The 26,030-nt window shown below is 38.4% G+C and overlaps 1 protein-coding gene across 10 annotated transcripts in view; it reads left to right on the top strand.

The window, feature by feature from the left end:
• LPP (LIM domain containing preferred translocation partner in lipoma) overlaps positions 1 to 26,030 on the top strand; it is a 693,922-nt gene that overhangs the window by 524,725 nt on the left and 143,167 nt on the right. For all 10 annotated transcript variants that reach the window (XM_061194353.1, XM_061194348.1, XM_061194355.1 and 7 more), the window contains one exon: positions 7,119 to 7,245. In XM_061194353.1, the coding sequence (XP_061050336.1) occupies positions 7,119 to 7,245 (127 nt within the window). The remainder of the gene's footprint in view (positions 1 to 7,118; positions 7,246 to 26,030) is intronic.

Below are 26,030 nucleotides of genomic sequence, written 5' to 3'. Positions count from 1 at the left end.
CAAAACCCTTGGGGAACTGAAATGGTGCCCTAGCTGTCAGGGCCAGAAATAAGCATGCTCCAAGCGAGGCACTCTTAAGGCTACCCTGATACTTTGGGGACTGGTGGGGTGGTCATGGAGAGAAGCCACTACCTGTCAGCTCAGCCTACGTTACCATAATTCTCTGGTGTGCAAACACCACAGCCCCTAGGTGGACACCCAGCACTTTCCCCTGGCTGCGGTGACATCCAGCAACTCCCCCAGGCTGTCATTCAGAATCATCAGTCCTTGGCTATGACTCCAAATTTGGCCTAAGAAGGGTGATTTAGGGGCATCCATGCATGGCATGAGAAAAGGAATATGAAAAACGGGTTGTAAGAAAACAAACCTTTTGAAAGTTGAAGACTAACTGGCGTGGATTTCCAAGGTAAAATCAAACTTTTAAAGTCAGATTTTTTGGATGGTCTTCTTTGTGCCCTTAACCATTCATTCTCCGAGAAAATGGACCTTAGGAATAGAAGAACTAAGCACATGCCTTTCTGCCCCCATGCAGCTGTGAGGAATGTTCATTGGTGGGTTTCTAATTGTTAATAAGTGGTTCTCCTCCTCCCCCTTCCTTCTCTGAGACCCATTGCTTTAAACCTGAAGCAGGGTGAGTGCCCAGCACATCTTCTGCCTTTGGCCTGAAGCGGGGTGGTCCTTCCACTGAACAGTGAGACGTTGAGCATAGAGTGTGATAATTCAGTGAGAGTCAAAAGTAGAAGCAGCGTCAGGAAATTGCAAACTGCAAACTTGACACAGTTAAATAAGGGGAGAAAAAAAGAACGAAAATATCAGAAATATATTTTTTCTGGCAGGCTTTCAGCTCAAAATGGGGCTAATTCTACCGTTTGAAAGAAGATAATTTCAGTGTTTCTTTTTTCAAGAACACGTAATTGAAGTTATTTTCCCTCTGAGAGAAGGAACCTCTTGTACATCATTGCAAATGGACAAGAAAAATGAGAAGCTCTGGTACCTAGAGTGATAGAGTATTCATTATCATGTAATCCCTCTGAATATCTTGGCTGCCTTTTCCCAGTGTTGTATCTGCCTGGGCGGTGCTTTTCTGGTAAGGTTCAGATTTGCACTAAGTTCCAGTTACCTAGCACTCTGTAACTAGGAAATCAACAACAGGTAAGGACTCATGGGAGAAAAATGGCCCATGGCAAGGTCAATATCAGAGTAACCCAGAAGGCTGATGTGATGACAGATTAGGTAGCCATTTTGTAATATGGATCCTTAACACATATATTTAATTAGTTAAGTTGGTGGTAACAAAGATTCAAGGAGGTGGGTGTTCTCCTAGGGGTCTTTGCTGTTTGCACCTTAGTGTAGGCTGTTTACCATGCTTCCTTTTCTCTTTAGGAGGGACAATTCTGCTTTCCCCACCCAAGGAAGGGTGGTGGTAGGAAAGGGTGGTTAACCTTTGTATGTTCTTGATTTCATGCCCCATGTGTAGTGAAAGTTCTGTAGGCTGCAGAAACCCTGTGACCTGCCAGCTGCTTACTCAGATTCAGAATGCTGAATGAAGTTCTAGATTGTTTCAGGGGATGCTGACAAGTGGTTTAAGTCCTCATGTAAATGGAAATCTCTATAATAATGAGGTCTCCACTTGCTCAGTGTGTCTGTTTTTATAAACTACAAAGTTGCCATAAATATGAATACCTGTGATTTCACTATAAATATCTGTAAATATCTGCATATTATGGGTACAAAAATGTGCTAGAGTTAAAATCAAAGGAATCTTTGAAAACACCATTTTACGCATAAACATACCAAGGCTCAGGGAATAGAAATGATTTAATCCAAATGACTGGACAAGTTAAAGGCAGAACTAAGATTAGAGAGCTAAATAGGTCTTTTGACTTAATAGGTTCTGATGTAAGAAAATACAAAACACTTCAAATACCATGAAGTGTTAATATAAGTATGATGGATACTGTTATTTGTGCTATTCTTAATCGGGCAGAGTTTTTTTGCTCACCAAGCAGATTCTGTCCATATGCATTTTGTTTGCAGAAACAGTCCTTATTTTTGCACAGTCTCATCCATAACCTTTACCAGGGGCCTAGGATCCAAATTTGGCTGTGGTATTCATATTAGGCCTTCTCCAGAATGATAATCAGCTGGGCCCCTAGCAAGAAAAGAACCATGGCAGAGAAGAGCCTGCTGTAGATACTTGGACATTTTCTGTTTCCTGACACTTTTGTGTCAGGAAAAAAAAATTATTTTTTCACATCTGAGGAAAAAATCTTCATTGTAGAAAAAGGAAAGTATAAATAAAAGGAATATAAACCACTGCCCATCACTTTTAACCATTAACCTCTGAGCATATTTCTTTCCAGTGTCCCTTCTGTAACAGTTCGAGGCAAGCCAGCCTGGTCAGTGGATGGCTCTCCTCCAGGAGTGAGCTCCTTTTTCCTATGCCTCATATGGCTGTATCTAACTGCAAGGGAGAATGGAAAATAGTCTAGCTGTGTGCTCAGAAGGAAGGGGAAACACATTTTGGTGAGCAATTAGCAAATTTACATAGTACATATCAGAGTTCTTTTAAAGCATATTAACCATTAAATTGCTCAGAAATACCATGATGTCTGGTTGCATTTTTTTAAGTCATCATTGGCTTTGTGTTTGAGATATTCGCCAATAGGCATATTTCAGAAGCATGACTTTAGTAAAGTCAGCCCACCATTTTAAATCTCCTAAAGATTATCTGTTGCCTAAAACAGTCTTGACTTTGACCACAACCCATTTCTCTAGCCTCATCCTAGCTCTGTTCTTCCTCTGTTTCTTAACATTTTTGCTAATATTCATGTTCTTTTGTACATCCTGTTCTTGGAATATCTTTACTGTTTTTCTCTTTTTTCCTTTTCTTCTTTCTTTCTTTCTTTCTCTCTCTCTCTCTCCTTCCTTCCTTTCTTTCTCTCTCTCTCTGTCTCTCTCTCTCTCCCTCTTTCTCTCTCTCTCTCTTTCTTTCTTCCTTTCTTTCATCTGGTAAAATCCAGTTTATCCTTCAATATCAAACTAAGTGGTCACCTCCTTTCTGGCAGTGTTTGTTATCTCAGAACACTGAATTCATACCTGTGTTTTTGTACTTACACTTTACTATAATTACCTATTTTCATGTCTCTCTATTCCTAAACTGAGTTGTCAGAGGCAGGAATCCTGAATAATTTGACTTTATAATGATAGTGCTTAGTACTTGGCATTTCCTTAGAAAAAGTATGTTAAGAGTATTTTGAAGGAATTCTCTGAAATTTATTTCCCAATAATTTCATCCATGGGTCATATAATGTTTTTTTTCTTTTTTTGCCTTTACTAGGAGGTCCAGGCATTTCAAAGAACGCACATATTAGTGATTAATATTGATACTTATAAGAATGTCTTTTTCTTAGAAAAGGCTAGAGGCTGTGTTTATATTTGTTGTGCAGTGCTTTTGTTTCACTATTTAGCAGTAAGCCTCCACTCTGAAAAACATCTTTGCTTATTAGATAATACAATCAGTATTTTTAAATCCAAATGACTATAGTGATAGAGCTGGAAGGCTTGGAAATAACAATATCGGAATCCAGCGAGGCATTGAAGTGGAACCAAAACACGGCCAACTCAGCCTACCTAGTCTCAGTCAGGGCTCTGCTGGCTTTCAGGGCTGGTACTGCACACAGCATTGCTCAGTTATCTTTTCTGAGCCTCAATTTCCTCATCCATAAAATAGGATGATATATCACACAGGGCTGTTGTATAAACATTTGAGATGACATATGTGAAAGCAGGCACTTTGAAAAGGGTCATACAGATACAAGGAACTGTTATTATGTCACAATGAATATACTGCTGATACTATTCATATTTCTACTTCTGAAGAAATAAAAAACAAAATAATATATCACATCCCCTGCCAGCCCTCCCTCACCCCCCACTTATAAATTTCCAATTGTGTTTTATTGTCCAGACACAATTTTACAAGCTGCTTATTTAAAAATGATTTGGACACAATTATTAATTTTTCTTAGGATGTGTTGAGTCCTAAGCACTCCTGGGAGAGAGAAATTGAAAGGGATCTCTTCATCCCAGTGAGAAAGTGCTAAACTACTACTTACGAAACTTGAACCCTGAAGAAAGTCCTGAACTATATTTTCCTGGGTGTGAGAGACAACTGGGAAGAACTTGACTTTTTACCATTATGTATTCCACAGATGTTGAGTATTACCCACTGGAGGTGGGGGCAGTAGGGAGAGTTCTCTAGCCAAATAAGGTCCAGAAACACTGGAAGAGATGGTCTCCTGGGGTCTTTATTCAGAAGGAATACCAGGAATCCAAGATCAGCAATATATGAGATTAGAATCTAAAAGAAGAGAGCCTTTCCAAACTTCAGACACAGTATCACAAGCAAATAGGAAGGAGTATTTGTAGAATAAAAGGTATAATATAAGTATTGTTTCTTAAAATCTGTGAAATACTGACAAGGTAAGTACTTTGAAATTAGGCCTCTGCTTGAAATGTAAGTGCTAAAGGTAGACTCTCAATTACTGGCTCCGATTTACAGAGGACAGACTTGGCTTTCTTGCTGCCTTTGTTTATACGAAAAGGGAAGCCGGCAGATTTTAAGGCCAAACAATAACAAATTGTGTCCATTCCCTGAGGGTTCACCCTAAGACTGGAAGCAGGAATTATCAGATTTTCTCTACTAGTTGTTGATTTAAATTAAAACAGCCACGACCATTAATATTTCATACTTTTCTAGCACTTTCTCTATGGAAAGCAATGTTTGGTTGGAAAAGAATACGTAGAATTTAGAGTCAGGTAATACCAAATTTGGGGCTCAAGTTCTCTCTTAATTGCAAACCTGCAAAAAAAAGTTGTAGATAATTTTCCTATCTCGTCTTCAATGTTGTCACCTGAACTGGGATAGTCCCCTCCCTCAGAGGCAGGTTGGGGGATCTAGAGTCCCTTTGTTGCCATGGCTTGAAAGTAGTTAAGCTCTATTTAGCATGAAATGCAAGCTATCTCATCTTAATTCTCACAAAGACTGTGAGGTAGCATTGCAAGCCCATTTTACAGAAGGGGGTCTCAAGTTCAGACAGGTTCACAAGCTCACCTCATTAAATCTGTCTCCAACCACAATGCCACTGCCACACCATATATCCCTTCATTATCTCTGGCCACAATAATTTTATGTTCTTATATGAATATTTCTGTAAAATTTTCTTGAAAGTTGATAGCATATATGAGCAATTTGAAGTTTAATTATACTAGCAAATCACTCCTCCAATGTTTATATCTGCATGCACTCCCCCCAATATAGTGTGCTTTATGGAACTGATGATCATTTGTGTCTGTCTTTCACCCTCACTAGACTCCAGTCCTTTCAAAGGCAAAGACTGTGTCAAATACGTCTTTGTGTTCCTCCCTGATGCTTGCAGAGGGTACACAAAATAGGCACTGTAAGAACGTGCGCATAAACTAGTAAGCAAAACAAACGTGAATGAGTCAAGAACTTCTTTAACCCTCACACTAACTCAATAGGGCAGGCATTATTTACAGTTTAGAGGAGGCCCTGAGATTAATGTTTAGGACAAATGAGTGAATCTGGGATGGGCTCTTGTCCTGGCTTTATCCTAATTAGCCCTGCCCGATCTTTTTGGGTGTCAATTTCTTTACCTCACAATGAGTAGATTGGGGTAATGATCCTGCAGATGCCAGATGAGAGATAATTAGAGAGAAAAGGCCAAATAGGTACCAATCAACAATTTCACATATGTTTAGAAGGCATTTCATGCCCTAGCCATAACACAAGTAATTAATACCCTTCTTAGTTGTTGAAATGATGCTGGTAATAATAATGAAACTTTTGTACAAGGATTTGTTCTTCACAGGATTTTCACATCCAAGAACTCATTTGGTATAGTGAAGATAACAGGTGAATGAATATGCAGCTTCAAGTCTTGTTGAACTGATTCTTGTAAACTATTCATGAAAGGAGAAACTCTTGGTCAACAATTTTAAGAGCGCATAAAGATCAAGGCAGTACATTCCCAATCTCAGCTCTTTCCATTTGCCATGGGGAGTATCATCACCGATATTTCTAAACCTTTAACAGTCTTTTTATTTTTAGTACTTTGAAGATACTGGGGTGTAATATCGGAAGTGGTCAAAGTTATAATATAGGCAAAGGAAAATATAACAAATTCCCTCTTATTTACATCGCACCAGCTATTTTACATCTGGCCTCTGGTCTTTCTTCTTTCTTTACATACTTTAGATTCTTGGTTGATCACCTCAAGTGTTCTTTCACCTGACATTTTATTCCCTTGCATTGCTTTAATTCAGGCACATCCGCCTATTTAACACCAATCCAGTGTTTACTGCTGCTGATTTACCTCCTCATTTGATATCTGGTTGTTTGCAGTGCAGGGGTGGTCTGGTGGCGTGGGGCAGGGGGGTTACTCAACCTCCTTAACTGGAACACAAGGCCCTTCACTTTGTGGACCCCATGTACCCATTAATATTCTTCTCTTTTCTTATCTCAAACTTTATACATAGGAGTTCCTTATGCCACCTGGCTTCTTCCTCACCTGAATGTAAAAAAACTTCAACGTTTATGGTTCCTCTCCTTTAGCTGAATAAATCCTAGTCTGTGCTGGCGCCTCTCCTCTGGAATTCTTCCTCTCCTGCCACGTGGGAGTGCCCTTTGTGCTCTGATTGTGCACTTTCTACAGTTGCTTTATCTTTAATTACTAGGCTGCCTATATCTCTTACTTGACTGTAAGCTCTGTAAGGGAAGAGACTCAGTTTCTTCATCTTTTTTTATAAATCTACAACTGGCACATAGTGACTGCTTAGCAACTGTTGAATGAAATAGAGTCCTATTCTTTGTAAACATGGATTTCTAAGCCTGATAGATGGCTCATCTATATAAGGCAAGTGAATAAAGTAGTGCCCCCAAGGTCAGACACTGAGTAGCTGATAAAACCAATTCTAAACCCAGACCTCCTAATAGCCCCATCCAGGGCTTTTTCCTCTACAGTGCAAATACTACCTGATTGCCTTGGTTGATGTCTAGGTTGCACTTAAAGGACTCTGTGTTTTCTGCCTTTCAGAGTGGACAAACAGGATCCATGGGGCCTCCGACTGTCCCCTCCTCATTCCGCCCTGAAGATGAGCTCGAGCATCTGACCAAGAAGATGCTGTATGACATGGAAAATCCACCCGCCGATGAATACTTTGGTGAGTGGGGTCTAGGGCTGAGTTCTGAAGTAAAGGTTCTGTTCTGTTTTCCTTAATTAGTAATTAGGAATAGTACCGGCTCCACTGGTAAAAGCTTTGAGTCTGGATGCGTTGGAGTTGGTATGCATGTACACACACCTGAGTGTTCTGGAAATTGCTTTGTGAGAGTGCCGTAAATGTGATGTCTGTTTAGCTTGGGCTAAAATTTCAGGGGTAATGCAGAGTTTCTTGAATACAAATTTGATTTTAAAAGTTAATTTTTGACAATTTATTAGCTTCTCATTAGGCAGAAATAGGGTTTCTATGTGGGTTCAGGTCTCTCACTGATCTAAATGTTCATTTACAAAATGTGGAATTGGATAGTATCTAAACTTTGTGCTTTCACTCCTTTCCCTATTTAGGAAAAGTTGTTCCCTTTGTATTTTTTTTAACTTCTCCTCTCTCCAAACCTGTGAATAATTATCAGTGGTTAATCATCCAGTCCATTTGTGTGATGTGAATTTATGAATTATACGCCAAGTATGAGGTGTTAAAGATACATAACCTATCCTCAGGGAGGTTGGAATTATTTAGAAAAGATAAGAAAAACAAACAATTGCTAATCTAGGTAGAAAGTTATGAGGCATAAGAGAAGCTTAGGTCGGGCTTCCCTGGTGGCACAGTGGTTGAGAATCTGCCTGCTAATGCAGGGAACACAGGTTCGAGCCCTGGTCTGGGAAGATCCCACATGCCGCGGAGCAACTAGGCCCGTGAGCCACAACTACTGAGCCTGCGCGTCAGGAGCCTGTGCTCCGCAGCAAGAGAGGCCACGATAGTGAGAGGCCCGCGCACCGCGATGAAGAGTGGCCCCCGCTTGCCGCAACTAGAGAAAGCCCTCGCACAGAAACGAAGACCCAACACAGCCAAAAATAAAAATAAAAAAAAATAAAAAAAAAAAAAAGTCTGCTGGCCCCTGAATCAAGTCCCTCGCACTAAGGTATTACAGTTTAAAAAAAAAAAAAAAAAAGAGAGGCTTAGGTCAAATGTTACAAAATGTAAAGGCTCTATTCATCGAGAACATCGGGAATGCTTTTGAGAAGAATTGGTGGTTCTTGAACCTGGACTCAAAGCAGTGCCTTTCAGATTTTCTGTTTTCTCCCTAATCTATTGGAGACCAATATTTCCATAGAGTACAATTAAAATTAGTTACTAAGAAAATGAAATAAACAGAATACAAAATGGAATTTTACCATTATTAGATTTAACAGGAATAAATTACTCTATTAAATTGCTATCATATTTTCTAAATACTGTCTGTGTCTGTACTTGTCTCACTGCAGAGTGTCTTAGTCAGATAGGAATCTGTAGATGATTCTGAGTAGCACTGCTTTTCGGGCATCTGGAGAGAGGATATTACATTTGGGGAGCAGTTGGGAGCAAAGGCATAGAGGTGGGAAAATTGCACAGGACTTTTACTTCTTCAAATACTTCCTATTTTCATGTCTTCCCACTTGCTTCCTATTTGGGCATATGTAATGACAGGTAAACTGAGGGCACAAAGCCACATCATAAATGCACTGGGTTAAAATATGAAAAACGTGACATTTCTTTGTATGCAGGAGACAGTGTAGCTTAGCTAAAAGAGCATAGTAGTGGGGATAAAGAGTTCTGATTCTGGTTCCTTTTCTGCCTTTTACCAGCTAAGCAATATTGGCCCGTTCCTCAACTGCCTCAACCCCATTTCCCACCTTGGTGAACCATAGGTGTGAAGCAAATGTGCTTTAGCGTTTCTTGCATAGTAAGTTCTCTGTAGAAACAGCATTAATGCAGAGAAGTACACAAAGCTAAAAGTTAAATGTAAGTTGATAGAGATTAGCACAAATGCATAGAGAATAGTTTAAAAAAAGTCTCTAGTTATATTAAAATATACTAAAAGTATATCACGCGCTTGTCATTGACATGGGAGAAGGGCTTATATTGGAGCCTAAGGTAACTTTTTTAAAAAGCTTATTAAGAGTGAAAAATAAGGCCTCTGTATTAAGGTATACCAAACACAAAAAGCTAACATACCAAATATATATTCTTCAATTTTCACAGCAACAAAATAGATAGCGATAAAAAACATTGAACATAGATAGTAACTGTGTTAATGAGTACATATTAATCGCTCTGGGAGATCAATTAAATATTATCTTTGCCTTCAAGAACTGTCCTAGCTCTACTACTCACTAGCTTAGACAACTTGAACAAATTGCTTATTCTCTACATCTTTTTGTTTTGCTTTATCTATAATGTGGAAATAATGGCTAGTTTATACTTTTATAGTGAGTACTGAATGAAATATTTATAGAAAGGACTTAGCCAAGTTCTTGGCATGTAGAATATGCTCAATAATCAAAGTTATCCCATGCTTTACTAAAGAAAACAAGATATGCCCATTAAAAAGCCATTAATAATACGTGATTTAAACTGAAGTTCCTAGCAAACATAGAACATATGTCACCAGTTGGTAAATAATCATTGCCAAATGAGTACTACAAACCATGAGAGAGAATGTGGAATAACGATTAAGTTTTATTGAGTGCTTACAATATGGCAGCACTGTTATACAGTATGTACTTTATTAAGAATTAACTCATTTCATCCTTACAGAAAAAAATATAACCCTGTGAAGTAAATGCTATTATTATTTCCAGATTAGGAAATCAAGGCACAGAAATGTTAAGTAATCTGCCTAATACCAACAGCTAATAAGTTGCAGGACTGGATTAGAATCCAAACTCCAGGTCTATACATTTTTTTTTTCTTCTAAAACTTTTTCCACAGCTTTATTGAAGTAAACAAAGTCACATAATTAATGTATACAATTTGGTGGGTTTGGATGTATGTGTACGCTTATATTTGCCGTCACCACAACCCAGGTAATAAACATATCCTTCACTTCCAAAGTTTAGTCTGGATATTTAGGAAGGGTTTTACGGAGGAGATCAGCTTTGGACGGATGGAAAATAAGAGAAGGGCATTCTCTTCTAAGTAGATAGAATGAATAAAATATAAATTGAGGCCAAGATTATTTAAGGAAAATTACTTAATATGGCAGATATCCACCAAGGGCCTATTATGTGCAAGCTACTGTGCTAGGTAGGTGTTGGAGACATGTGGAGCTAGGGAGACGTGGGTCTTACCTTTAAAGGAGCTTATAGTCTTAAGAGAGGATGTGTACAACGTTGTGGTGTTTAATCCTAACACAAGGCAGAAAGCGACAAGTAACTTATTTGAAGTTCAGCCAAAGTACTTTGAGAAATGAGAAGAAAGGAGAGAGAATATTATGAGGCAGGAATGGAAAAGTGTTTGTGGAGTGGATAGCCTTTGGGTTGTTTTTAAAATTACGGTAATAGAGATTTGGAAGTGCGATGATAGTAGAGAAGTGATGTCATTTCTGAGGAGTAGAATTTTAACATAATAGGGAATAAAATCATTGGAGTGAAGCACCCGTGTGGGAAGGAACAAATTTGGGGAAATAAGGTAGGAGAGGTAGGCTGGGACCAACGGCCTAAAGACTAAGGACTTTATCTTATATAATGAGTGCTGCACGTTGAGATCAAAGGTTATGGGAACTGTTTCATGAAATGTGGTTAAGAATGTGGGTTCCAAAGCCAGAATGCCGTGGTTTGAATGCCAGCTCTACCTCTCACTGGCTAGATAAAAGCAGGAAGCAAAGGATGAGTTAACAGAACTATGGTTTACTGTTCTACTCAAACATTAAACATTTCCCGAACATGTTTTGCATGCCTGCTGCTGTGTGCAAGGGACACCAAGCAGAGTCTCTGCCCTCAGGGGATTCACAAGTTCTGGGAAGGACAGGAGAGAGGCAGGCATGTAAGGAATGTCTGTGCAGCAAGGGGTGCAGCACTGTGTTGGGTCTGCCTGAGACACTAGGTGAGCATAGAAGACAGAGTTAAGTCTGAAGATGAGAGAAGGAGGCTACATAATAATGTGTTTGCAACAGAAGGGCCTAACCCAAGGGAGATGAAGCAGAGTCATCTCGTGTTCTCTATCAGAATTTTACCTGAGTTCCATTCTGGGCTGGAAAGAGCATTGCTAATCACCACCTTAAAAGAACTTTTTCACTCTTGCGTTAACATGCCCAGCCCCACCTCAACCCCCTCACTTTTTCTATCACTTTGCCTATTTAATGCTGGAATTTTCATTGACACTATAGCTGATTTGCTGAAGGTCATTAAATGCTTTCATGTCAAAGATCTCCTACTAGATTATGAGCTGCACCAGTGAGTGAGAGGGAACAAAATGTAAATAAATGGTGTCAATGGAATAGATTCCCCTGTGGTCTTGTTCATTTTTTTCTGTGCAGCCCCTATTTTCTTTTTTCCTTGAGTGGAATAATTCATGAATATATTTGTGTTTTGTTTTGTTTTTCATTATGGAGTTTCCCATTACTCCTAGCAGTTTTTCTTTGTTTAAAGAACTATAATTATGGCATGCTTCAAAGTAGGGGAGGAATATCAAAATATCACCTCACAGGTGACTTAAGTCAAAGGAGAAAAGATACCTTCACAAATAGAGAGTTTGGAAACTTTCTTAATCCAAGTGATGAAAGTTAGCATCACCAATAATGGGACAAACTGACATGTGCCAGCTGATATGATGTCATAGAAAGTACACAACATCACCTGTGTAATATAGTCTTGCTGAAATATTTAACCTGAAATCCAACCATTAGGAAGTAGACAAATACAAATGATGTGCCATTTTTCAAGACAATTGTCCTGAATTCTTTTAAAATGTCAAGATTAAAGAAAATGAAAAGAGACATGCCATTCAAATGCAAGGCATGCGTCTTGATTGAATCTGGATCAAAAAACAAAGTATTTAGGGCAAGTTTAGAGAAATTTAAATATGAACTATATATTAGATAATACATCAATGTTAATTTTGTGGGTATAGTAATGGCATTGTGGTTATATAAGATAATATCCTTGTTTTTAGGAGCAAAATGTTGAAGTATTTAGGGTAAAGTGTCATTATGTCAGCAATTTATTTTGAAACAAGATAGATAGATGTAGAGATATTATGAGGAGGGCAGAATCACTTCAGATTATAACAATAAGAGATACTATAACTGCACAGCTACAAAGGATACCCTTTCTCCCCCCAGGAGTATTGAAGCCTATCACAAATGAATTATCTTTTATTTTTGTACGTGCTACATGGCATACGGGATCTTAGCTCTCCAACCAAGGATCGAACCTGCACCCCCTGCAGTGGAAGCGCCAAGCCCTAACCACTGGACCGCCAGGGAAGTCCCACAAATGAATCATCTTAACACTCCCTTCTTGGGCAGGAGAAGTAGAGAGTCATTCCTATATCTTGTAAACTTGACTGTTTTAAAATTTCCCTTTCTTGTGTATCTGTTTCTTTATTTTCTACTGGACACATACCCTTTCTATTGTTGGTGAGATGATAACCATTGTGGTGGAGATGATGAAAGCTATATTTACTTAAACCTCTACAAGTTTAAAAAGCCTACTCCCAGTCATGGTCTGACTCATATATCTGGCCATGAAGTTTTCATTTCTCTGATGAGGAAACAGAGATTCAGAGAGACTCAATGAGTTGTTCAAGTCACACAGCTATAAATTTTAGGATTTCGACTGATTCTTCAGATCTCAAGTCCGTTCTGATTCATTACTGTTACAAAAAGGCATAAGCTGTTCCTGTAGGTGGCTATTCCTGCCTCATGTCATCCTTTACCTCCTGAAGTCATGATCTTTAAGTAAGAGACCAACTGTTCCGAGGGCCTCTGTAGCCCAGACTTCAATGTCACTGGCAATATACTTTGACTATCTTTAACTCCTGAATTAACTGATGTAACACTAAGCATAGGCTTTTTGCCATGGCTCAGATACATACTGTAGGGAGATAGCCCACCTGATACCTCTGTATCAGCCATGTTAGCTGACTGTTGACCTTAAGGGAAAGCAAATCACTAAAAATCACTAAGAGCTATAGTGATTGTTTCCTCAAGTCATTTCTTGATAACATATTACAAGCTGGAACCTTCAATTGAGTCTCAGCTGTTTTTTTTTTTAATGATTTCTTCTGAAAATGTGCTAGTTTTAGTGTTTCCATGCCCTTCCTTTTACATCTTCGTCAAAAATTGTAACTGTTGCATTACAGTATTAGCTACATGCCACAGCAGATGAATCATAGTAGAGCAGTATGATAAGCCCAGATCTTTGACGGGAAGATAGCCTCTCATGTTCTGAACATTTTTCATCTACTTGGAGTTGAATTTTGGCTGTAGCAGATTCCCAAGTGTCTTTCCATTAGCAAGGGCGTACTTGAGTGGGCCTAGAATGCTGTGCTCTAGGGGGAAGAGAGGAAATATAGAAGAAAGTTGAAGGTAAGGAGAAATTCTCATCTAATTCAGTTAACTAGGCAGTAGATCTTTAGTTCACATCATTTGCAAGGCTACAGGCCTTGGTTCAAGTGCTTGCATCTTGGAGCAACCTGTTTCCCTGGGCAACTAGAAAACTATGTTTCTACTAGAGGAGATTCTCAGTGCCAGGGGTAGATACATAGAAAGAACAAGGGGTGATGAACTATAAATTACTATAATTTAGGGTAAAGTTCCGAACTTAAAATAAGAGAGGGAGGATTTTTAAATTAGCTATTAAAATTAATGGGGGAGAAAGTTTTCGTTGCTAGAAAATTAGGGAGCTTACAGGGCTAGTGGCCAGCATTTGGAGCTTATATTTTTCAGATAGTTTTGAGGGAGAAATGTAAAGGAAAGTTGAGTTTGTCTCCAGATATCCTTGAGCCACGTCTGTGAATTTATCCAGGTGTTCTCCATGTTGGTTGGTATACCCAGAGCCTCTAAGTTTTGTATTTTCATTCATTTTGAAAGAGAAAGCATGTTTGTGGGTGAGAAGTTCCATGTCTCAGTCTGTGGCCATGGCATGATTCTCTCCAAAATAATGGTGTTCTGGCTGTACAGACCCTAAGGCAGAAGGCAACAATCTTGGAATACAGTATCTCTGGAAATGAATAATATAATATATCTGAGGATGGACTAAAAATATCTACCAGCTTATTTTTAAGCAGGAAGCTGTAATTATCTTGGCAGTGTTTACATGGTGTTGTCTTATTCCTTCTTCCAAAAAAAAAAAAAGCTGAAGTGTGTGAGTCTTAATATTGTTTAGTGAGCTATTTGAAGAATCCCTATGCCTTTAGAGCAGCACTAGGTAAATTCTCTTCACAGAACTTGGCATTTATCTAAGATTTTTTTTGTTTATCTCTTGAGCATTGTTAGTGAGGCATATTGAGAGTTTTTGCATAAAGCCAGAAGTTGGTTCTAGGAGAAGTAGCCTTTATTGCTTCAAAGGACAGGGGAACAGAGTGGAAGATATGAGGCAGTGGGGACCTGGCATGTGTCAAGCCCTAAGAGAAGAAAGGCATGGATGGGAATGTGCTACGAGTACTTTACTGATAAAACCACCTCACCATACTTGGTACTACATATCTTCTCAATTGAGAGCAAGATGGAGGTCCAAAGGATGTTTGTGAGTAGAAGCAGAGTGCCCCCAACAATTGGGAAGATGGTTTATTTCTTTTCTATTCTAGTAAGACCAAAGGATAAGTGAGCATGTCTAGAGGACTTGGACTAAGAGGCTTAGGAAACTGGAAACCACTATTTGAGCTACAGTTGAAGGAGTGGAGAAAAGAAAACCTGGAGCCCTGAAAGCTATTGGAGAACTGCCATGTCGAAAAGGTACTAGACTTAATATGTGTTATTCCAAAGTTAGCTACAAAGGCAAGTGAGGGGAAGCTGGCAAATTTACATTCGGTATAATGAATTAACATGTTTAACAGACAGAAGAAGTTTCGTGGAAGAGCGTAGGCCAAAGCCCGGTAACCCCTTGTTGGGGAAGTGGTGAAAGGTACTCAAGCATTCAATGGACTATGAGATTAGATTTCAAAAATACTTGTCCAACTCTGATATTCAGTGACTTGGGCATCTCAACTTGCGTGGGAATCAAGCTCTTGCATCTAACTTCTAGTGCTACCCCCAGCTTATCATTATTATTACATGATTACAACTAACATTTATATAGTGCTTTGTAAAGCACTTTTATACTTGTTATATAATATAATTTAAACTAGACAGCAGCCCTGCAAAACAGACAGTATGTTTATTTCCATTTGGCATATGAAGAAACGGGATCTGTGTGATTAAGGGACTCCCCATCCCTCAGAGCCCTCTGCCACCCCTGCTAGTCATAGATCCCATTAGCATCAGAATTAGACAGGGGCCCAGGCCTAGTGATCCCAGATCCTGTTCTCTTTCCACCCCATCATGCTCTCTTAGCACCATGTTACGGGATTGGTCATAGACTATGAGATAAATCAGTGAACATACTCTGTGTTTTAGCTTCTTCATCGGTACAAGGAACAATGTGATTGCTTTGAAAAGTTTTTAGAGGGTTTCAACTGGCAAGTGCTAAGTAATTTGTATTTCATTGTTTTTATTATTTTGTGTCAAGGAAATGGTTTCCAAAGTGCTCCTGTCAATTACAAACTAGAAAGTGATTCCAAGTGGAAGCTGCCTTTAGTACAGATGGAACCTGAAACCGTAAGGATCTTATTTTCACAGAAAAATAACCTAATTAATTAAAAACCCCAAAACCACAATGGAAGAATAAGTAGAAAATAAGTGGTTTAGAGAAAAGGTGGTATTGATTTGGGAAAAAAATGGATTTCTTGGTTTTGTTTCTCTCTAGCTTTTTGTTTAAGGTCTCTGTGGGTCATGGGAATAGAATGTTTTCTATTAATGAGACATATTTGATATATTTCCTTTTGTGGTAGTGATTTCTGGTAAAATGTTTGCTTGGGGCAATATATGATTACAGCAGTAAATAAATAATAATCCTAAGCATTTTATGTGTTCTATCTTAGCACACGTTAATTTTTAATTAATTTGGCTACATAGTGTGTTTTTAAGCATCGATTTGGAAACCTAGACTTGTAGTATCATAAAGAATAGTTTAATCTTAGAAACTATCTAGGACAACCTTTCATTTTCCAGAAAACTAAAGTCCAAATGACTCGTTCAAGGTCATACAGCTGGGAGTGATTTGAACTCTATGGCCAGAATTTCCTTTCTGAACAAAGAATAGAAATTAGTCTCTGATGGTAAGAAGAGGAATGGCAGGGCTGTTCACAAAGGTGAGGGAGTAGGTTGGGCCTGCTATTTTTGTGAACCCAGACGTGGTGACACCTTATTCAAATTTGAGTTAAGAACACATTGCCCTTAAAAATGATAAAATAAAATGATAAAAACTTGTTAGAACCTTTGTACATATACTGTCCTTATCTCCTTGATTTTCAAATATAAATGAACTGAAGAGATTGCCAATATCCTCTTTTCTCATACTCATCAAGTTACTTACTTGTAGTATTTATTGTTTACCTCACTAGTATATAAGTCTGATTGAAGGTAGTTTTTGTTTAGTACACTGCTGTGTCCCCATCTTTGGTCCTAGATCAATGCCTGGCACATAGGAGATATTTAATGTTCAATTAATTAATTAACCCATGAATAAAATTGTGAGCAGACATTCCATATTCCTTATGGCAGGACATGGTATAAACTACAGAGGGAAAACACTTCATTTATTTAACACCTTATGGAATCTTAAAATGTTACAGCTAGAGGGAATCTTAAAGACTACCTAGGAAAATCCTCTCACTTTTAGAGATTGTGAAAATAAGGGAGTTTTCTAGGTTCACAAACTAATTAGTGACAGAGCCATGGATTATAACTCAGACTTTCTCATTCCTTTTTTAAATCATTTAAAGGCACTAGAGAATGTTTAAGGTAGAACAACACATGGTTGCTACGATCATTGAACTTCAGTCAAAATTAGATTGATACCCTTGGACTTGATCTCTTTTCCATGTGTTTTCTTTGAAAATTAAAGATTGAAATTCATCAATGGGTAGGTTACGTAGTTAGGATTTTCTTTTTTAAGTTCTAAATCACATTTTCTCCCCTCTGGGATTCCTTTGTGGTCCTTGGTTCCCAAGACAATCTCTTACCTCCTCAGTTTTCTTCTGTTCTAATCTAATTGGGTCAGATGGGCAGGGCATTACACTGAAAAAAAAAAATCCTTTCTCCAAGTTTACGTGTTTTTTCCCTAGCAACCAGTTATAAAAGATCATTCTCTTATATTACCACCCCTTCAAGGCTGGGAAGACTCACCCAGGATTGGTGTTTCATACATACAGCAGATACTCACTCATTCTGTTGCTTTGGGATCACCATTCTCTTTATCAAAGAATGAAAACAAAAGTAGAAAAGAGATTTTTCCTTTATAATCAAGCATCCTTTACCTAATAACTGTGGAAATAAGCTTGATATCCTGAGAGAGAAAGAGCTGGCGGGGCACACAATGTGTATGGCAAAAGAAAGTTTCAACTTGTAGGTTGTCTGTGGTTGTGTACTGAGACATGCAGAGCTGAGACCCGAACCTACAAGTGCTAATTATGCATTTTCTGATCTTAAATACACAAATACAGATAACTGTGAACTCAACTCCCTTTCCTTTCCAAACCACGCTCCTTTCCCCCAACCTGAACTTTCCCCACAACTTTCTCTAAAACAGATAATCATCTCCTTCCAGACTTTGAAGTGACATTAGAATTGTCAGAAGGCATAATTAATTGACTGTCAGCAAAGCCATTGTTTGAACATCTGCAGAGTTCTACTTGGTAGGCATCTGTTGTACTTTCAATTGAACGGATTCACTCATCTTCAAATATTTATTGAGTGCTTGCTATACACCAATCATTGAAGTGTGTGCTATGGGAGAGAAAAGAAATAAGGTAACATAATGACCAAGGAGAGAAAGCATTTGTTCAATCCTCTAGCACCAAGGGCTTTGATGGAAAACAGATTTCATGACTGGAAGTGGAAAATACATTCTTTTTCATCCAGGTTCAGGGGCTTTTGCCACTATTGCCAGCTGACCTGTGCCAGATAAAATGCCAGAGGAGTCCATCTATTGCTGGGGAATAGAGAGACCTATTGGTGAAGCACTATTTGTGGACAGAGTTCTCAGCAAAGACAATTGAATGCTTTAAGAGAAAAGCAAGCAGAAAATATCCAAGGCCGATAAACTGGGAAATCCCGCAAGCAGGTCCAAATTAATGACCTTATCCTGATTGTCTTCCTAATTCTCACTCTGATGCCAGTCATGTTACATTCAATTCTCCCAGTTTCATTACAGCACTGCACAGCTCTGATCTCAGTCCCCATCTGGTTCTCTATCAAAACTTCAATTTATATCAGTCCTGGACCTGGCTCCACTCCTACCTGGAAGTGAACATCATTTGTTAAAATTCAACAAGAAGGAACACAAACACTGTGCAGGAGTGACTTGGTGAAGGAGGCTAAGATGATACAGTAGGCAGGAGGTAATTGAAAACAGTTACTAACATCTACTGTCTCGCTCTCCACACACACACACTCACACAGACACAGACACACACACAGACACCCACACTCACACACACAGACACATTCACACACACACTCTCACACAGACACACACAGACACATTCACACACACACTCACACACACACTCACAGAGACACACACACACACATACACTCACACAGACTCACACACACACTCACACTCACACAGAAACACTCACACACACACCATTCAGCCCTAGGATCATGGCACAGTTAGAGAGCCGGCTATAAATCTTCCAACTTGAAAGCTTCGCATTCTTTGGTCATTGGAGGCCACCTTCGTAATTTTCACCACGTATGCAAACCATCTGTACTATTATTTGCCTAACATTTTTGTTCAAATCAATTCATTTATTTTTTAACCTATTTTGTCTTCATTCATGTCAATAATATACATAATTTGATTTTATGGATTAAAGTACTTGTTGCTTTTTTTCCCCTAAAAGGCATGAAACTAAATACCATAATTAAATTTAAAATGTTCATCCATGAACCCTCCAATGTTCAAAATACTGAGAAATGTGTGTATAACTCAACCAGAAGATAAATTGATGGAATATTATGGTGAAATGATGTCAAAGGTTACCCACTGAGTTAAGTTTTACTAAAAAAATTTTTTTTTTATACCCAGCATCATCATGTTATCATGAGAGGCCGTGTAGTGGTGTAAAGAGCCAGGTATCAAGTAACCAGAGGCCAGATTCTGGGCCAGTCACTGTCCCACAATCTTGCTGTGACATATTAGGCCAGCCCCTTTTCCATGGACCTCATCTCTCATAGACTTCATTATCTCTTGGGATCCTTTGGCCTTTTAATTTACTTACCTCAAATACTTTTCGTATATTGTCCTCTATACACCGTTAAAACATAAGTGGGTAGGAACATAGCTGCCCTATGTAGAATTACAACATTGCTTGCTTCAGAAGAATTGGAACAGAAACCCAAGAATTATATTTCCTAGACTGTTTTATACTCTGCTCAGTACTGTTCCTCATTTCCTAAGATTTACGAGAAGGTTCACATCATTTGAAGTAGCTTTAAATGTCAGTTAACAAACATAAACTAAGATTGTAGAACATGAGGGACACTGTATACTGAGTTGGATATTCTAGCATCACTGTTTAAGGATTTTCCTGGTTTAATATGTTGTTCACTAATGATACTTTGTATACATAAATAATATTAATATTAGTAACCATGAATGTGATCATGGTCTTCAGTGTATAATATAGCATTGTCATAAAAATAAATAATTCATCTTTTGTTACATGGCATAGTGACACCAGAACTGGACTTGGAGTCAGGAAATCCAAGTATCTTCTCTGCGTGACATTGGTGACATTTGACATTTGCAATGTGCTTTAGAACATATTATGCATTATTTGAAAACATTTTTTTTAACAGTTTTAGGATTAGAGAGAAATCAGCTTAAACAAGGACCAGTTAAGAGATGGAACCAAATTCTTAATGTAGGTTTTCTGGATTAAATTACATGTACTTTAAGCAACTTTATATAACCTCTTAAACTTTTTGAATTTCAGTTATTTCACCTATTAATAAAGGTTATCCTATCTATTTTATATAATTTTTGTGAGGACCAAGTTAAAGAAATAGATGTGAAAATGTATTCTAAACCATAACATATCAAAAATTTAAGAGATGTCAGTATTGCTTCGCAGTGCAGCATCTAGCTTGATTTATGCCGCTTATGAGTAGTGTGTAATAATCAGCCGCTCTGAATTTTTAATGTCACTGTTTATCTCTATTTGAATTAACACTTTGAATTTTCTTATGATGTTCTCTTGTTATTGGAATATCATTACAAAAAATGTTTTTCAGTCATTGTGTGTGAGAAAGCAACACACAGACATACCACAGTGTTCTCATTTGCTGAGCAAACTACTCTTTCTTTTTAATGTGGAATGAAGAAGAACTAATTGAAAAGAGACAAAAATGAATTTTGACTCAGATTGTGCAGGATGAATCATAACCCACTTTCTCATCTGAGATGTGAAGAAAAAATAAATTAAAATAAAGCCAGCCACCACACAGCTTTACTGTCAGTGTCAGCATAATCAATATAGAGTGTTTTTCCGCAGAACAAAGAGTGTATTACTACTAGGCTAAGAATTGCAGGTAGTAGAAAACATGCTTAATTTTTTCTTTGCTGATTTTTTTTTTCCTGCTTTGTTTAAAGCATTCCAGTCAGGAGAGTTTGGGACTCATCAGAAGTTGTCCAAAACATTCAGAAATGTACCTGTGATCTCTATTGAACAATTAGAGGCCAATCAGTGATGGGACAAGCTTGGACCACATCTGATCCCGGTTTCCTTTGTCAGTTCAGTAGGGAGCAGGGAGACAGCAAAATAACAGAAACTTGGCCAGGGTAGAATTGCTGCTTCCTTGAATTTAACTTACTTGGGTTATTGATGTGAATGATTAAAGAAAAATGAAGACTTTGTCCTGCTGGAGTCCAGGATTCAGATGTATAATCTACCTTACTTGCAAATGTAGCTTTTTTAAAAAAGGGTTTGGTACAGATAGAAAGGCACTGTAACCTACCCTAGGATATAGTCTCCAATTTCTAAGTCAGCATTCATTTCATTTAAATTTTTGTTACTGTTGTATTTTATTCATAATTTTTATGGCCTTTATTTCTCATCTGTATATACATACACACGTGTGTATATATGTTATATATACTATGTAATATACATAATATATGTTTATATGTCTATACCTTCTACCTTACTGTAAGATCATTGTGAAGAAAGACCACCTCTTCCTTATCTTGCTCTTCCCCGAAGAGCACCACAAGGAGATAGAGCTAGATGAGTTCTTAAATCTCTCTATGCCCCTCCATCAAGACTTTTGCTTGCAGTAGAGTTTCTCTAGTCTGACTTGATTCTAAATACCCCCACTAATGGTTCTGTTTACAATAAGACTAGCATGCACTGAGCACTTACTATATACTACAAGTTTTACATGCATTATACATATTTCTTGACTATAACCCTGTGAGGTGTAGGCATTGTTCTTTTCCAGATGAGAAAACTGAACCAAAAAGAAGGTAAATAATTTGCCCAGGGTCTAGTAATTATTGGAGTTGTAATTTGAACCCAGAGTCTGCCTCCTAACCACTGTATGTACTTTGTCAATGACTATAGCTTGCAGAAGGTCAGCTAACTAGGCCTGGCAGAAGATTGGGCCACAAAGCCTGTGCTCATCATGTGGCTTTTCTGCCAAATTCCATTCTATTTCTCCCTCTGCTTCTCCTGGGGGACTTTTTTTAGTATGATTTGATTTCCTCTGATTGAAGAGTCCCACAACTGGCCAGGCAGCAGATAGAAATCCCTGCATGCCATCATTCTGTTTGCAGTCTACCAGATGTCTTCAGGGATACCGTCTTGGCTCCCCTACAAGGATAATAGTGCCCATGTGTGCCACTTACTCCAGATAATGTAAGACAAGTCCTGAATGTAAAACTATTTTTGTTAGCACTTGAAATATACATTTCTATTCCTCTGTTCCCTCTTGAAATTGAAACCTGGTTCTTGTGATTTTAACATTATCTAAATCCAGAAAGTCCCTTCTCCCAATGCTTCATCCCAATCCACTGAAGCTTTCTTTCACACGTGGAAATAGTTACTTTTAACTTTCAGCAATCCATCTGCAGTGGCATCTTCTAATCTAGTGAGCCTTAGAAAAAGCCAAGTTCAGTCTCACTGTCAAAGCAGAAATGAGAGACAGCAAGGAGAAGGGAACTTATCTTGAAAATAAGGTCACCCTATTGACATATCATCAGGTAGAAGAGTTCTATGCAATAGCTAGCAGTTGGCTCACTCAGTCGGAAGTTGATGCTATTTTAGGCTGTCAGCAGGAGTGTCAATGTATCTGTGAATTTTGGCATTTTATTTCGTTAAGGTGGTTCAGGAAGCCAGACACTGATTAACTGATTCTTCGACTTAGTTCCCACTCCTAATTTTGGATGTGTGTTGTCTTCAGGAAGCTGTTGTGATACCCTGATGCTAAAGAAAACTTTTCTTGTGCTTCTAAAGCAATCCTGGGAACAGTCTACCCCACATCCTACTATCCTGGCATCTCCCCTGCTCTACATCTCTGGTCACAGGTGGTGTGGGGATACCATTGCTTCCGGTTTTCCTCTGGCCGACCAAGGAACTACAACTCAGGTGTGTGCATCCGGTTACCTTCCACCGTGTGTCTGTCATAGCAGCATTCTCACTGATACATTAGGCTCAAGGTGGATTTTCATTTGGAGATCACGTAAGAAGATACCTATGGAAGGAATGGCCTCAGCACTGCAGTTACTGTCAAAGTCAAGAGATACCTTAGACAGGCCACAAGATGTGTTTAGGTAAGACTAGGAAAATTCTAAACTTTGTCTCATCGGTAAGGATTTGGGATCTGATTTGTTTATAAACATGCTTTTAAATGAGAAGGATAAGGATTTCTAGATAGGACATTTATGGTATTTGTTTGTTCATTTCTTTATTCAGTAGTTGTTGACGGCCTACTATGTGCCAAGCGCTGTTAATTTCCATTAAACATTAGTCTACAAAAGAGAAACAGAAGTTTTAAAAATAACTGAATTGCAATATGATAAATGTATTACTGGAGTTAGGTGAAAAGTCTTATGGGAGGAAGAAAGTTAGAATGGCTTAGTGTGATTGGAAAAGTGGGGAAAGGTTTTCCAGCATAGGTGATGTCCGGGCTTAATGTGGTGTAATTTCCCAGGTAAACCATGAATTTAAGGGCATTTCAGACAAATGATTCAGTGGATACAAAGAGACCAAGAGAGGATTACAAAAAGTGCAGAATGACTAGGGTAATGTAGTGGGGAAATGAGACTAAAAGGATGACCAGTGGTCACATCAAAAGGGGTTTTTGTTTCCTGCTAAAGAGTCTAGAGTCTGTCCTGAAGGCCCTGAGGATCCATGAAGGATTTACGCCAGGGAACAACATGATCTGATAGATGTTGATGAAAGATCATGCTGGGTACTGTTGGGGAGACTGGCATTGAACAGAAGGTGATTTGGGAGACTGAAGGTCATTTGCCTCAGCCCATGGGGATAAAAAACCCTGAGCCAAGGCAGTCATGTTGTGACAATTCAGGGCAGAGTAAGAGGGATGCGTGGAGGCTTATTCCTGAGCTTCTGTATTCGGTGGATAATGACATTAAGTGAGGTGAGAAAACAGCAGAAGTTCAATAGTGACGTGCCTTCAGCGCCCCGAGATCCTCCTTATCCGGAAGCAATGTAGTTCTATTTGTCGGTGCTTATTGAGCACCTACTGTGTGCAGGCACTGTTGTAGGCATTGACACAAAGCAGGGGTAAAACAGACATAAAGCCTCTGTTATGGGCTTCCATTTTAGTAAGGAAAGACAACACATAAATAAGTGAAATACATCCTGTGTCAGATGGTGATGTATCCTACAGAGAAAAATTGAGCAGAGGAACGGAGACAGTGAATGCAACATTGGCAGTTGGGGTAGAAGTAACACAGTAAAAATGTGACAAATGTAGTTGTGAGGTTCCTCTTGCTGGTGAAATCTGGTCTGCCTAATTTTGTTTCCTTTTCATGTGTGTTTTATAAATTGTTATTTCTCCTAAACAAAGGAAATAAATAGCAACATAAACATTTACAAACACAGAAATGTAGACACAATGGTTTGTGTTGCCAACATAATACATGCCAAGAAAAACAACAGAAAACAGCAGCTAAAAAAGTAAATATATTTTTTTTTAAAGTGAAAAAATGGAGGCTCCCTCAGACACTAATCCTTGTCATTCAAAATGCTGGATAGTATGAATTAGAATTTCACAGAAAGGAGAGAGATAATATTTGAACCAGGATAATAATTCTGATATTTTAATGCTAGAGAACCTTGGATTTAATCCAAATCTTTTAGTTTAGACAGAGAAAGAAAATAGCTTATTTGAGGACACCCAGGTAGGTCTAGAATTTAGGTTTCCTAACAGTTCATCTAGAACTCCTACCATTATCCACTGTACCAGACGGGCCCAAAGCTTGGGATCTGGGATCTGGCTTCCTGGGTTTGAATTTCTCCTTTGCCACAGTGTCCTTAAGGAATTTTTACCTCTTTGCGTCAGTTTCCTCATTTGCAAAATAGGGATGATTATAATAGTATTTATGAGAGTGTTTTTGAGGATCAAAGTTAATATTAATACATGTAAATTACTCACAAGAGAGCCTGACACACAGTTACTGTTTAGAAAATGTTCACTATATTATTACAATACTAAGGGTACTAGAACATTATGATATAGCTTATTTAGACTTTGTGTGTTTGGGTATAAACTTGAAGCCAGTCTGTGATGATGGCCACACATAAGATCTTCTGGAATTTCCAGTTAATATAATTTCCAGTTAAAATATTAACAAGTTCCTTTGGGTCACTGAGTAAATATAGAACACATTAAAATAACTTTGATATTCATTTCACTCACATTAGTTCTAGATAATTCATTCTAGAACTGAGTTATATGAGATTCTAAACCAGAAATGGAACCCTAGCCTTTAAAGACAAGAATACGTCGGGATCCATTTAGGTACATCTAGCACAGATTGACCTCATAACTGTTGACAGCCATTTAATAAGTACTGACTATGTTCCAAGCACCATGCTTGAATGTTTTACATAGTTGATCATACTTAATCCCCCTGCAAGGAGGCATTTGTATCTGGATTTTACAGATGAGAAAATTCAGTTCACAGGCAGTTCAGTACCTTGTCCAAGGTCACACAAATAAGATAGTAAGAGGCACAGACTAAATTTTCATAAACCAGTCCGTTCTTGTTTGTTCAGCACATGACTTTTTAATGATGATACTTTTTCTTAAGTAGTTACTTATGCTGCAGGCAGTCTGCATTTTACACTACTGTCCTTTCTGTGTCATTCATACTATTCATTCATAAAATTATAAAATCATAGGTTGTTTTTGCTGGCAGGTTCTGGAGGGAGTTTCCTGGTTCTCAACTTGAAGACTAAGAATCACCTGAGGGAACTTTATCACTAAACCTACACACCCACACACACCTACCTTGTACATACATTGTGATTCTGACATAATCTTAGGCCCACCTCCACTGAGAAAATGCTATTACTCTGAAAAAATTTAGCTGATGGAGTGTGCCATATTCCGCAGGTGGTGGAAAGAAAAAAAAGGGGGGGGGGGCTTGAGAATTACTGATAAATGTTCATGT

Source organism: Eubalaena glacialis, chromosome 6 (genome assembly GCF_028564815.1).
Source record: "Eubalaena glacialis isolate mEubGla1 chromosome 6, mEubGla1.1.hap2.+ XY, whole genome shotgun sequence".
Classification (NCBI taxonomy): Eukaryota; Metazoa; Chordata; class Mammalia; order Artiodactyla; family Balaenidae; genus Eubalaena; species Eubalaena glacialis.
The sequence above is the reverse complement of the archived record's forward strand: the minus strand, read 5'-3'. Positions and strand labels throughout refer to the sequence as shown.